General features: G+C 44.4%; 1 protein-coding gene across 1 annotated transcript in view; it reads right to left on the bottom strand.

The window, feature by feature from the left end:
- Positions 1-11,942, bottom strand: part of FAT1 (FAT atypical cadherin 1) — a 113,994-nt gene extending 102,052 nt beyond the window's left edge. Inside the window, 2 exon segments of the mRNA XM_081875550.1 lie at positions 2,962-6,251; positions 11,877-11,942. Coding sequence (XP_081731676.1) covers positions 2,962-6,232 — 3,271 coding nt within the window. The 5' untranslated portion in view covers positions 6,233-6,251; positions 11,877-11,942.
- Between the last annotated feature and the right edge of the window lie 2,213 nt (positions 11,943-14,155).

Genomic DNA, 14,155 nt, shown 5'->3' with positions numbered 1-14,155 from the left:
TTCCAAATCATACATGTAAAATCTTGAAAGAAAAAGAGTAAACGTTATTATGCTATCATTCCCACCTCCCCTCACTGACCTTAATCTATACTTCAAAAGCTAAGCAGATGTTTCAATAGGAAATTCATCTGCAATATGACAGCTGTACCAGCAGCAATATAACAAGAAGCACCTTCCACAGCTTTTGACAATTATTTCCTTTCAAGACTCCTTTTGCTTGTCAAATGTTTTTCAAGGAAAAGACACAGACCTTAAAAAAAAAAAAATTCACCTCCATGCGTACTTCACTGAATGAACTGATTCTCATTTACAAGGAAATCTCCAGTCGAAATGCAACTGTTTCACACCCAAGGTCAGTAAATCTCAGTTCTCTCCTGGGCTGGGCTGTTTTCATCAGACCAGGCTATGACCCAGTCAATAGGGGTCACTGCTAAACAATGCTAACTTTCAAGCAGCCAGAAAGAGAGGAATAGAAGAACCCCAAGCTTTCATGTTGAGATCCTATTTGCCAATCCCTATGAGGGTTTTCCAGCAGGATCTTTAAGGAGGAGCACCACCGCCCTCAGCACATTCTCTCATCAAAAAGCAAACTGAGTATTTATTTAAGAGCAGCCCATCTTCCATTTCGAAACAAAACCGAATTATTAAAGAATTGTGTGGCTCTTATGTCCACGGGGACGTCTTAGGCTTCTGATCCAATTTATTCATGACACTTTGTTAAAAAGCTAAACAGACCCTATGCATCCAATATAGAATTCTAGGATTATAGTCCAGCATACAGTGGCACCTCGGGTTACATACGCTTCAGGTTACCTATGTTTCAGGTTACAGACTCCACTAACCCAGAAATACTACCTCAGGTTAAGAACTTTGCTTCAGGATGAGAACAGAAATCGTGCAGCGGTGGCACAGCAGCAGCAAGAGGCCCCATTAGCTAAAGTGGTGCTTCAGGTTAAGAACAGTTTCAGGTTAAGTACAGACCTCCAGGAAGAATTAAGTGCTTAATCCGAGGTACCACTGTACTTTTGTCAGTTGGGGACTAACAGGGCCATCCTATGCATACCAACTCAGATTTAAGCCTCATCCACTTTCGTTATCTCACCATCAAAATAAAGAAGCAGGATCCAGGCTATCTTCAAGCACCACTGTCTATATTAGTCTACCTGTCCTTTGAAACCTTCAGGTTGGAGTGTTGCTTTAATATCTGGGAGACCAGGGTTCAAAATGGCCACTTGTGAAGCTAACTGGGTGACCTCAGGCCAGTCACGGTCTCTCAGCCTAATCCATGTACCTCACTGGACATGAGTATAAAATGGAGAGGCAGAGAACTATGCACATCCCTTTGACCTCCTCAGAGGAAAGTTGGGCTATAAATGTAATAATAATTTTTTAAAAATAAAAAGAGAAAGGGTTGAAAGAAAAAGAGACAAAAACACTTCCAAGAGGGAATCAACAGCAATGTTTTGTTGCAGGTTCCATTTGTACTAAATTGGCAGTGAGCTCCAGTAATCATGTGACCTGACAATGTTCCTAGTTGTCCATTCATCTTGCATTGGGTAATGATGATGATAATTTATTAAATTTGTAGACCTGAAGATCCCAGGGTGGTTCACAACAGAAAAAAAAATACAAAACGAGAATACAAAATACATAATGAAACAAAAACATCCCAATAACTCTCTACCACAAACACGTTTAAAAAGTCATAAAATGCTAATCAGCCAAACTCCTGGCTGAAGAGAAATGTTTTTGCCTGAAGAGAAACATTGTCCCTGGCACCTAAATATATTAAATGTTTGTCTTAGAAGAATACAGCGTTGCCAAATGAAATTATGCACTCAATGCGGAGTCAGTTGTTTACACATTACTATTTTTGTATCTCCTAAACAGGAGCAAAGTGACACATTTTATTGTCATTTGCATGTTCAGCACCTCAAAATTAGTAAATATTGACTATTTTGATTTTGAGGGCATTTTGTGCATTGTGCAGGGTAGTCACGGAGTGAATTTTAACTGGAAAGGTGGTTTGCAGACCTCTCTTAAAAACAAATGGATTTGCTGCATATTTACCCTAAAGTAAATCTAATAGTGCTCAATGCTGTCTACTCCTAGGCAATAATTGCCTCCTAAGTTCTAAATTCTCTTGACTAGATGGACAGATGGGTTCAGCAATATAGAAACCTTTGACTGGTACATGGCTCCTGAAATGCACCTTACTGTACAAAGGTAATATTTATATTTGTTGCTCTGCCCCCTTTTTCCCTCTGGCTCCGCCCACCACCAACATGCAGGATATGGAAGGCTGCCTGTGAAACAATGCAAGATGAAAGAGATCTCCCACCCCAGGAGATTTTTCAACAGGAAAAAAAATCTAATTCAAATTGGGTTTCCCAGGTACTTCATACCTTTCCTACACAACTGTGTAAATCTGACCACTAAAACATGCTGCCTTGTTTACACCACTTCATTCATACAGTTGGGCCTTGCATCTTTGTTGCACTGTATACATTTTGCATGCTGCTACTTTTTAACCTTATAAAAGAAAGTATCTTTAGAAATATTCCAATAAAGGCTCCTTCTTATGGACAATGCCTATAGGCAGTTCCCGGGACTGACAGTGCAACCCAAGTCAACTGAGAAGGAAGTGGAGCTTACACCCCAGAAAGTCGATTAAATATTGCACCAAAGTATGGGAATATAGGAACCTTCACAAGGGATGACGTTGTCTTCTGTATTTCCAGCACTGCTCCTTTCTGCCTTGGCCCAGCCCCACCCTCACACAAAAACTAAAGTAGCAAACAAAAATGAAACACCGTTCACTGATTTCAGAGCCTTCAAACACTGTGATGCGCTGCACACAAATAAATGATTGTTTGTTTCAAGGATATTTAACTCAAGGTCTTATTTTGAAAGCAATGTTATAGGTTGCATAAAAACCAGAAGAATGTAACAAGTTCTTACCTGTTTCTTCATCTATTTTGAAAATTCCAACACCAGATCCATCCCTTATTGAGTATCTGATCTCACCATCTCTTCCTGTATCCTCATCATAAGCCGACAGAGTCATCACTGAAGTACCAATGGGAACATCTTCACTTATAAAACCTTTATCCACAAAGCTGGGAAAGCGTGGAGGGTGAAGGTTTTCGTTTACATCAACTACTTCAATCTCAATGTAACAGGTAGACGACAATGATACTGGTTTGCCTTTGTCTTTGGCCCGTACCGTCAGATTATAAACTTGTTTTCTCTCAAAATCCAGCCTCTGTACAACACGAATTGCTCCACTAAGTTTATCTACATCAAAACTTCCATCCCCACCATCTAAAAGGCTATACCGCACTTGGCTTGACTGGCCCAAGTCAGGATCATGGGCTTCTAGCCATGTGATGATTGTTCCTTCGGGAAGGTCTTCTCGAATTTTCACACGGTAATTGGATGGGATAAATTTCGGAGGATTGTCGTTCACATCTTCTAAAGACACCTTCAGCAGAACGGTTGAAGATAACTGTGCTTCCTCTTTAGCTTGGTCCCTGGCCTCTATTTTCAGAAAATACACAGGTTGCTCTTCACGATCCAGAGGCCCCACAACTTTCACAATACCTGTCACGCTATCAATGGCAAACGTGTCAGTATCTGTAAGAAGAGAGTATCTCACTTCCCCATTAGTCCCCAAGTCTTTGTCTATGGCTTCTATTTGAATGATTTCTGTATTTAGGTTCGTGTTTTCGGTCACATCCACAAAATAGCTATCCTGTAAGAATTCTGGACAATTGTCATTGGCATCTAGAACCCTGATATCTAAAAGACGCCAGTCAGACTTTTGTGGTATCCCAAGATCATAAACAGTAATATTCAATGTATATTTATCTTTTACTTCTCGGTCAAGGGCAGAAAGGATTTTTAGAATTCCCGTCTCCATACCAATGATAAAGCTGCTATCGTTATTACCTCCAGAGATAGCATAGACAAGCTTTCCATTGAAACCAGTATCTAGATCACTAGCATTCAAATGTATGATGCTGGAACCGATGAGTTGATCTTCTTTTACCTCAATGCTTTTGGGAAGGCTATTTCCAAACTGAGGCGCATGCAGATTCACAGAGTAAGTGTCAAAAAACACATCGTCAGCTTCACCACGACCATGCAGCTTATTTGCCTGCAGAAGTTTCTCCGCCAGCATTTTGGCGACACCAGTCTCTTCACATTCTAAGTATACTGGTTTGCGGCTGGCAATGACAGTAATGTTAATATATAATGGGGCTGACAAATTTTCTCCATCTGTGGCTGTTATTCTCAAGCTATGAAAAGTTGCTTTTGCACCCAAGCCATCTCCTAATGATTGCTTCAAGGAAAGCACCCCAGAGTTTGGATTTAAACTAAATAAATCTAATTCATTTCCAGATTCAATTTGGTATTGTACCAGCTGCAGCTCATCAGCATCAATAGCAGACACAGTTGTTATTTGTTCTCCAACAACAAGTTCCCTGGGGATTGTTCCCTCACAATTTATTTTCTCAAACAGTGGAGTGTTATCATTCAAATTATTTAAAGCTATAGTAACAGGGACTTCAACTTCTCGGCGATATGGTGTGCCCCAGTCAGAAGCTCGAATTCTCAATTTATAGATTCTTGGCATTAATTCATAATCCAAGTTTTCAGAGGTACTGATAACACCAGTGAAGTGGTTTATTACAAAAGGAACAGGGCTTATATTTGCAATACTGTATGTCACATAGCCATTCTCACCTTCGTCAAGATCTTTTGCATTCACACTCGTGACACTTGTACCTATAGGAACATTCTCATCAAACGAAGCTTTATAAGAAGTCTGGGTAAATTCAGGGGAATGAGTATTCATATCTATAACTTTAATCGATACTGTTGCAGAGGCTTTTCTGTCACTTGTCATAATGTCAAATTCAATATGGGATGCACGCTGTGCATTTATGGGATCTAAAGTACTAACAAGGCCAGTATAAGGATTCAAGTGGAATCTGATTTTGCTTGGTGCGTTTCTAAACATGTATCTCAAATGGGAATAAGTAGGCAGAGTTTTTACCATAACCACAGGAGTGTTGGGAGGGGCAAATTCCCTTATTTCTGCCCTGTAAACAGCTCTTTCAAACTGGACTGGTCCCGATCTAAATTTTGGGGATGCCACATGAATCACTTTGACAGGAGAAAATTTGGGAGGATTTCCTTTATCTTTAGCTTGCAGAGTTAGATTATAGCCAAACAGTTGGCTCTCCCAATCGATACTGCCAACAGCTTTTATTTTATATTCTTTTCCTCCTGGAAAAGTCCTCACAGTTTTAAACTGCTGAAGAGGGTCACCTGCCACAATGCTCAAAGACGCTACCTCTCCATTTGAACCGTGATCCCTGTCCTCAACTGTTACGATTGCATATGATGGATCCTTGTCAAGCTCTGAAGGAGCCAACGTAAGGGCTGTAATAACCGGAGCATACTCATTCGCCTGTTCTATATGAACTGTCAACCTTGCCATGCTGCTGATGCCACTACTGCCATACAATTTCATCCCACGATCCACAGCAAGGATTTCCATTTCATAAACGTTTGTCTCTGAATAGTCAAGTCTGCCAGTCAGGACTATTATGCCGCTGGTTGGATGTATAGCAAACATATCTGTCCTCTCTTTAAAACTGTAATAAAACTCTCCATTGGTTCCAATATCTGCATCTGTTGCGCTAACTCTGGCAATGCTCGTCCTTATTGCTGTATTCTCAGGCAATGAAACACTGTAAGAAGTTGGAGAAAACAAAGGCCGTAAGTCATTTGTATCCAACACTTGCACTCGGACTCTTGTACGAGCTTCCATATTTGTGCTCTTCTCTATTGCTTTGACAGTTAACACGTAATGGTCTTTGACTTCCCTGTTAAGTATAGCTGTGTTCCCTCCCTTGGTCCGTATTCGTAAAAAGCAAAAATCTCCCAATAGATACTCTTCCGCTTTGAACAAGTTCTCGTTATCCCCAGAAATTATTTTGTATTTTATATCCCACAGCAAGTTCGTGATATAAATGCCCATTTTCACCGGATGTCCAATGTAAGTCTTGGATGCAGAGTTTTCATACACCGTGGCATTGTAATGAGTTTGGGTAAACTGCATTGGCGACGTGTGATGCAATCTTGTATTCCCTTCACAGTTTCCAAAATGCTGCACAAGCAGCGAGAGGAGCAGCAGCAACATGGTCAAATGGCTCTCCATGGAGGCAAGTTCCAAAAACCTGAAACAAAAACAAAAAAGAATATCAATCAGGGTTTTCCAAACTATTATGGAAAGTTTGCTACTCACTCCCCATAGACTTGTTGAAAAGGAACCACCATGCAAGGCCCTCGCTTGACGTAAGGAACTCTGCCCAAGAAAGAATGCTATCGGTCATAACGAATGTATTCTCTACAAATCAATAAACCAAAATCTGAAATTGAAAGCTGAGTTTACAATTCAAGGGATTTCCCTGAAAACAATACCTAGTGCTACTTCCCTAGGCTAAATAAGTTGTCTCCTAATACAGTGGTACTTCAGGTTACATACGCTTCAGGTTACATACGCTTCAGGTTACAGACTCCGCTAACCCAGAAATAGTACCTTGGGTTAAGAACTTTGCTTCAGGATGAGAATAGAAATCGTGCTCCGGCGGCATGGCAGCAGCAGGAGGCCCCAATAGCTAAAGTGGTGCTTCAGGTTAAGAACAGTTTCAGGTTGAGAACGGACCTCCAGAACGAATTGAGTACTTAACCTGAGGTACCACTGTAGTTGCAATGATCTTCCTCTGTATTCTTGCCAACCTAAGAAAGGAGTGGTTAAATTCAGTCATATAGAGCCAATTGCCTCTCTTGGGCAAAAGCACCACAGCACTCCTTTGATCAGGCAGAATGATGCAGCACTATTTCTGAGATAAGAGAAAGAAATGCCCAACTATCTTACCTGCCCTTTTCTGTCCCACAGGAAGAGGGAGGGGAAACAACTTCAGTAATGCCACCCAAATACCACTATAATGAATAATAGCTGTAGTGCCTTTACACCTGTACTTTCTGTCTTTCTAATGGCTATGATTCTAATTGGGAAAGTAAAGGCAGGTCATTCAAGCTCTGAGCTACTATTCACTGGAAAGCAAAAATATACTACAGAAGAAATTAAGTCTTCTTTTTACCTACTTTACCCTTTACCAAAGGCTACAAACCCACATGAGTTTTTAAAATATTAAGCAGATTATAAAATGCTTTAAAATAAAGTGATTTGCCCAAGTATTTTTTTAGAAAGATGGGAAGAAACTGAATCAATGTTCCAGTTCTGCTCTTGAACAATTCAGAAAAGAGAGATGCCAGAAGCTGTTCATCATACTAGCTTCCCAACATGCTTAATTGCACTTAATGTTATGTGACCAACAACAGAAACTCTAGGAAGTGCTAGGATTAACCCTAATACATGGGATTGCACGCAACGGACTTCTGCTTGTGCAACAAATCATCCACCTCCTCTTCTCTGCAGGCCCCAGAGCACCCTCAAAGTTTGCTCCAGAGGGTTGGGGGACCCTATGCAACAGATTGTTGGGGTTGAGAGGAAGAGAAGAGGATGGGGCAGTCCCACTGCACAAGTGGAAGGTGATTCAGGCAGCATTGTATATAACCCATGATATTGCAGTAGTTCACTAAAATCCTGAGTGCAGTTATCATCGAAGAACTCAACAAGAAGAAATAAACCATTCCTCTATGATAAATAACCATTTCAACTTTTTATAAAATTGCATGTGCCAAACTGTTTATTCCAATCATCACTTATTCAACAAAGCACATGACTACCACTTGCAAACTGCTCAATTCTGAACCTGAAAGCATAGGCGGGTTTAGATCATTGAAGCTTTACTCAAGATTGCACATACACTTAACTGTAGAAAGAAGACCATAATAATCCTTTTGTTGGCTGCATTACCATAATGTGCAGGTTATTTTGTATTTTATCAGAACATGAGGCAAAAGCAAAATCCTATTAAAGTTTACTTGGAAGAAAGTCCCACTGTATTCAGTGGGGATTACTCTCTAGAAAGTGTGTTTTAAGATTGTAGCCTACAATAATTACTTTTGAGTTCTTCCTCTCTGAACAACTCTGGTATTTATCCTTCAAAAAGAGTATGAGGGTCAAGCTACTGCAGAAACTGCCAACAAAAAAGAAAAGAAAAGAAAGATCAAGGCCACCACTCAGACAAAGTTGAGCACTTTGAAGTCCCACTGATGTCCCAGTGGAATTTGGTTGGCCACAGTTGGAGTATGCTTGTCAAGAGAGGATATCAGACTGATCCAGCAGGGTTTATTTCCTTAATCATGGGGGGGGGGGAAATAGTTTGCAAGGAGTAAATGCCAATGATCTGAATAAATAAGCTGATTAATTTATTGTCTTTTACTGGACACTGCAAGCCTGAATTGTATTTTATGCTGTTCTGGGTGTTGGCATTGCATGGCTTTTTTTTTTTTTTTTTTTTTTTGTATACCGCTTTGAATTTTTTGGAGGGTAAGCAGTCTACAAATATTTTAATAAATAAATAGAATTGCACGGATAAGCCTGGGCTTAGCTTTCCTGCTGAAACTGATGGGAATTAAATGTGGAACTGCAATGGGAGTTACACCCAAGGTATTTCCGGGGCTGGGGGGTGGGGGATGATTCACAATACCCTACTCTTGGTAAGGAGTATACACTCTGCCATTACAAGCATAACACAGAGAGAGAACTTACGCACACCTTCTACTAAGGATAGGAAAGTAAATCAAGCTTTGCTCTCCCCCTCCAGACAATTCTGGGAGTCCTAAGAAGAAAAACCACAACCTCAGTCCATAGTTAACTATTCTCTCCCTTCCACTGTCTGCTAATAAGGAAAGAGATAATTACTCTTCATGTTCTCCCATTTTTCATCAGCTCAGCCAGGTAATAAATGGGTTCTGGGGACGATGAGCGGAGGGAAAGATAGTACTGTTTTATCAAAAGCCACAGTTGGCTCAAATGGTAAGAATGTGGTGCTGGTAATGGAATGGTCGCAGGTTCAATCCTCACAGGGCCACCTGCATACTCCTGCATTGCAGGTGGTTTGACCTCAAGAGTCCCTTCCAACTATGAAAAACTTGTGAAAATAGAAGGAGGACTCCTTCTCCCTGGTGTTGGAGCAGCTGTAACTTAGGCTGTCCCGAAATCAAAGACAAAGACCCTATAATCCATAGGAGCGAACTCCTAGGGGCCGAGCTCGCCCCCCCCCCCGCCCAAAAAAATCAGAGCTCCTGAAAGTTAATGGGCATTGCCTTTCAAACTCGTGGGATCGACTATGTGCCCCCCCCAAAATATTTTATTGAAGTTGGCACTTTTGCTGGAATCCTCCTGTTCTGGCTGGATTGTGCTCTGTCCTCCCAACATTAAGGGCTACACAAAAGCCAAGATAACACAGCAACAAGATATTATAGTAACCTATCCTGGGGAGTTTAGAAGAGAGCAGATTTGGCAAGTCAACCCCTCCCCCGCCGCCTCCCCCCCTTGGTATTGCCCTGACCAGCTCACGGCAGCAGCAGCACAATAGCTCCGCGCTGCCCCTCGCGCCCCACTTGCTAGTCGCCGCACGTCGAGTCCACCCCCCTCCCCAGCCATCCCACCTCCGCTGGGGGGGGGGGGCGACGACTCTCTAGGGGCAACAAGGGGGAGGGGAAGAAGAAACCAAGGCACCAAGCGCCGCCACCTCACAACGCCGCCCGTCGCTACCTGCCTCAAGTCCGGCTCCAACTTCTCCAGTGCGCCCTGTTTCCCGAGTTTCTCCTCCGCGGCGGGGAAGAAGGCGCCCTGCTAGCTCTCCAACAACTTTCTTCCCACGAAGTTTCTCCCCCGGGGAAGGGCGAGCAGGCGCCCTATTCCTCGCCGCTCAGCGCTGCCTCGCCCGAGGGGGAAGCCGCTTCCCCACCCGAGGGACCTGGAGCTCCCCGTCCGGCATGGCCAGCAGCCGGGCAGCGTCTCCTCGCGAGCTCGCGCTTTCTTTCTTTCTTTCTTTCCCCTCCGTCCCTCGCCGGTCTCCTTTCTCCGGAGCAGCGCTCTCTCTCTCTCTCTCGCCCCCGGATTCCTCCGCCAAAAGCAGGGGCAGCCGCCACAAACCGCCTCCGGAACTAATTTCTCTGGCATGAAAACCAAAACCACACTTTTCAGCGGCTCCGCGCCTCGCCACCATCTGGCTCCGGAGTGATTATAACCCTGCAGATCAAACGCCACCACTATCTTTCTTTCTTTCTTTCCCACTCCCCTTTTCTAAGGAAAGGAGCAAATCAAGCTAGGAAAGAGCCGAGAGCAAACGCAGAAAGGAGCCGGGAAGGCTTCCTCGGGAGTAAATCTCACTTGAAACGTATTCGTACCGAGGAACAGCTTCGGATCGGGCCACGTTGGCTCCGAAGTGGGTCCCGGTGCAATTCAGAGGAAATCACTTTGAAGCAAGGGCTGGGAGACACGTTTACCTGGGAGTAAGACCCATTGAACGTGCACAGGATCCAGCTTTCCAAGCAACACATCCCAACACACACACCCCAAAAAAAATCTCAGTGGGGCTTACTCGTGAGTAAGGACGTTTGGTCTCTCGGTCCTGTTAATTAACACTCTCTAGTTAATCCTTTCCTCGGTGGCTCAAAGATCTGCTTTTAATTCATGAGGTCGATGATGTCATAAATCAAGAAAGCGAGAACAAGGGATCTTTCATGCTTGCTTTCTTTTTAATTAAAAGAAAAAGCAACACTCCGTTCTCAAAGTTTGTTGTTTCCAACCGCCCGGGTTTCCGCAGAGAATTATTGCAATCTGCTCTTGAATACGTCTCATCGCGTTCCCAAGCCTATAATTACTCGAGAGTTCGCCTCGTTGTGCCGCAAGCCCTAAAAAGGAAGCCCCCGCAAACCAAATCTTACCTCCTCCAGGGCTTTTAACACTCCACCGCCCAAACCTCCCAGCGACTCCGCTTTGGAGAGCGTAACAAATAATCGCCAGCACTTCCGTGCACAGCTGGGCTAAGCAAACCCCACATTCTGCAAAATTCCAGCCTTGCAAAGCGCGCCCCATGCTACGCCCTGCAGCGCAATTCCCAGCATCCCCCTTATTACCCAGCTAGAAATTAAAGACGGGAAGGACAAAAATACCATCTTGGGAGGCCCGGACAGCTTTGAATGCACTTACGTATCTTGAATTAAAGGAGTTCCTTCTAACTTAATTTTTTTAAAAAATAAAAAATCCTCCAGAGAGCAGAATGGACATCTGCAAATAAAGTTTTAAAAAACTTGGGTGGCCAAAAAAGTAGTTATTGTTCATAGAATAACGATGATCAGTTTGCCACCCAGTCCTATGATACTGTATCTGATACAGTGTATCACCTATATACATGCCCAGGCAAGTAACTCCTACTTGGTTCAATGGGATTTATTCCCAGGTAAATTGGTATACGACTGCAACCAAGTTCCACTCATTAAACCAACGGGATCCGGCCAGACACATGCACACTATTTAACAGGTTTACTCATGAGCAAGTCCCACTCCCTAAGCAATTTGGATTGCAGCAGTTTATGATGCAGCGCAAACGACAGCCAGTCCCTGATCGGAAAAGCAACTTCAACGGACCACTTCCAGAGCCACACCGTACTGTTAACTCCTGTGAAAACTAAACAGAGCTTTATGCGCGCCTAGCTCTGCATAGCACAAGATGGGTCTGTTTGTTAGCTGGCAAGGGCGGGTAGAAATTGGGCTTCAGCGCTAGTAAGAATTTCCATTCATCTTCTCCACCCGCTCCTAATTCCACTCTGAATCTCACACACAAAAAAGGGAGGGCAGTTTCGAGATTTTAGCTACTTACTCGTAGGAGTATGGATTTCCAAGGAGAGACCTAGATGCATGGCTGCCTTGTTTCGGAGAGACCGGACTCCAGATGGGGCTCTCCAATAGGAACAGAGACAGCTGCCCCCCCTCCCCTGGGGGAGGGGAAAACTCAGGGAAAATGGGAGGGCTTCGGATTCTATTTCAGAGTTTCAATATTTTAAAAAGTACTGTACGCCAATACTAGCAAGACAACTGTTAACATTTCATGGCACGTCTCGAAAGCACTCTGTAAAGGCAAGGAGGATTAAATAAATAAAAACCCACCAAGCAGCAGATCGCTCGCTCTGTTGAAAGGATTGTATACATGCATGTGAAAATCGGCAACCTGCACTCCCTGGAAGTGGGAATACCCGGAACCGACCAATGTCTGTCGGCACAGTAAATTTCTATAGGAGGTGGAGAAGAAGCGCACTGCCGCTGTCTACCAACAGGAGTTGGCGAACTGCTATCAAACGGAGCAATCGCAGGCCTCCCGTTCCCCAATCGCTCTGGAATAGCCTCTAGCTAACCCAGCCCTCTCTGCAGGTCTACTTAAAAGCAAACTCTACAGTGTTCAATGGGGCTTCCTCCCAGGTAAATGTGTATACTATTCCCGCATTTGACACATCCAGCGAGCCTCACTTTCGAGCAGACATGCACAAGCCCACTTTGTAAATCGCTTACTCTGGAGAAAATGATCTTGTTTTTCCTGCCAGGGCCCAGCCCCTCACCTAACCAAACTGGAAAACCATCCAACACCTAGTTGCAAAGTAGAAGCGAATGGGATTAAGGTGATTTACAGCACAGTCCTAATCATTCATACGCAGATTCGAATCCTACTGAATGCAGTGAAGCTTTCTATCAGGTGAACGGTTTCTGAAGTGCAAGCTTAGTCCCCGTTCTTTTCTGTGGCGCATCGGTGCCGATCAAGGCGCTGTTTACTCGAAGGTAAATCCCACTGGACTCAATAGGCTTACTCCCGAGTAGACACGGCTTAGGCCGGTTTCCCTGAAGTGCTGAGAACCGAACCGGTCCAATAAAAGATAAGAGCAGTCAGGTTTCTAAAGTGGGGTGTGAGGGTCGCAGTGCATGATGACACGTGAAACCGCCACGACGCTTTCGGAATGAACCTTTCGGGGAAACGGGCTTGTCCAAGTGTGGATCGGAAGAGCAATACAGCGCTCCTAAACTCTTTCCTCCGTCGAAGCTTGTTCCGAACCGAGTCAGAATAGGAAAAGAAGGAATGGGTGAGACGGGGGGGCAAAACCTGAAAGAAGGAACCAACTCCTATGGGCTTGGGGTCCTTTTTTCGCCCCCCTAAAATATTTGAGGGCACCAGGTCCCCCCAAAGTTGATGAGTATTACCATTCAAATGGCGTGCGTGATCGATTATGTGGGGCGGGGCTTACCTGCCCCTCAATATTTAAGTTGGGTTGGCACTCTTGGTTCCTGGCGCCAACTTGAATAAAATATTGGAGGAACTGGTAAGCCCCTCCTCACATAATCGACCGCATGATTGCACACACTCACAGTATTTGAATGGCAATGCCCATCAACTTTTGGGGGATGGCCCCTCAAATATTTTATGGGCGGGCTAGGGACCTCGGCCCCATGGGTCATAGTGATCAGACACTTGCCACCCCAGTCCCCCAGCTCTCCGCCACGCTCCTCTTCCGCCCCCGAGAAACTTAATTATTTGGAAGGAAACTACCTTTTTTGCCACGGAAAGGCAGCAAAAAAGCGGGGAGGGGGAGAACAAGAGATAAGGCAGATCACCCAAACCCAGCCTTCACTTCGCACTAGTCTCTCAATTTTTCTTGATTCTCTCTCTTCCCCCCCCCCTTCCCGGTTGCATTAAAAATTGTCCCCTCGAGGCAAGCGCTAAATATGTGGCCGACGATCAAGGCGCTATAAAAACGCTCGACGTATAAATCGCATCCCCGCCCCCCCCCCCGGCATGTGGAGTGAAAGGAGAAACGACGGGTCGCCCTCGAGGCTCACCTTACGCCGAGAAACCAGCAGCACGAGGGCGGGCGGAGGGACACACACACACACACACACACAAACCCAAAGTAGCGGGAGGACAATGCATATAGGGAGCCCTCCTCGTGTTCCCTCGTGTCTCCTCCGGACAATGCTGAACTTGGCTGAGCTTGTGACGGGACCCAGGCTACGAACGGAGCTGCTGCGTCCCTAACCGGCGGCTGGAGGGCGCTGCGCCACAATACAAACGAGCGGATTCCCTGCTTCTCCTTCCCAAAGGCACCATTTCTAAAA

Source organism: Podarcis erhardii (genome assembly GCF_964252035.2).
Source record: "Podarcis erhardii genome assembly, chromosome: 9".
NCBI lineage: Eukaryota > Metazoa > Chordata > Lepidosauria > Squamata > Lacertidae > Podarcis > Podarcis erhardii.
Note: the sequence above shows the minus strand (reverse complement) of the source record. Positions and strands in the feature narration are given on the sequence as shown.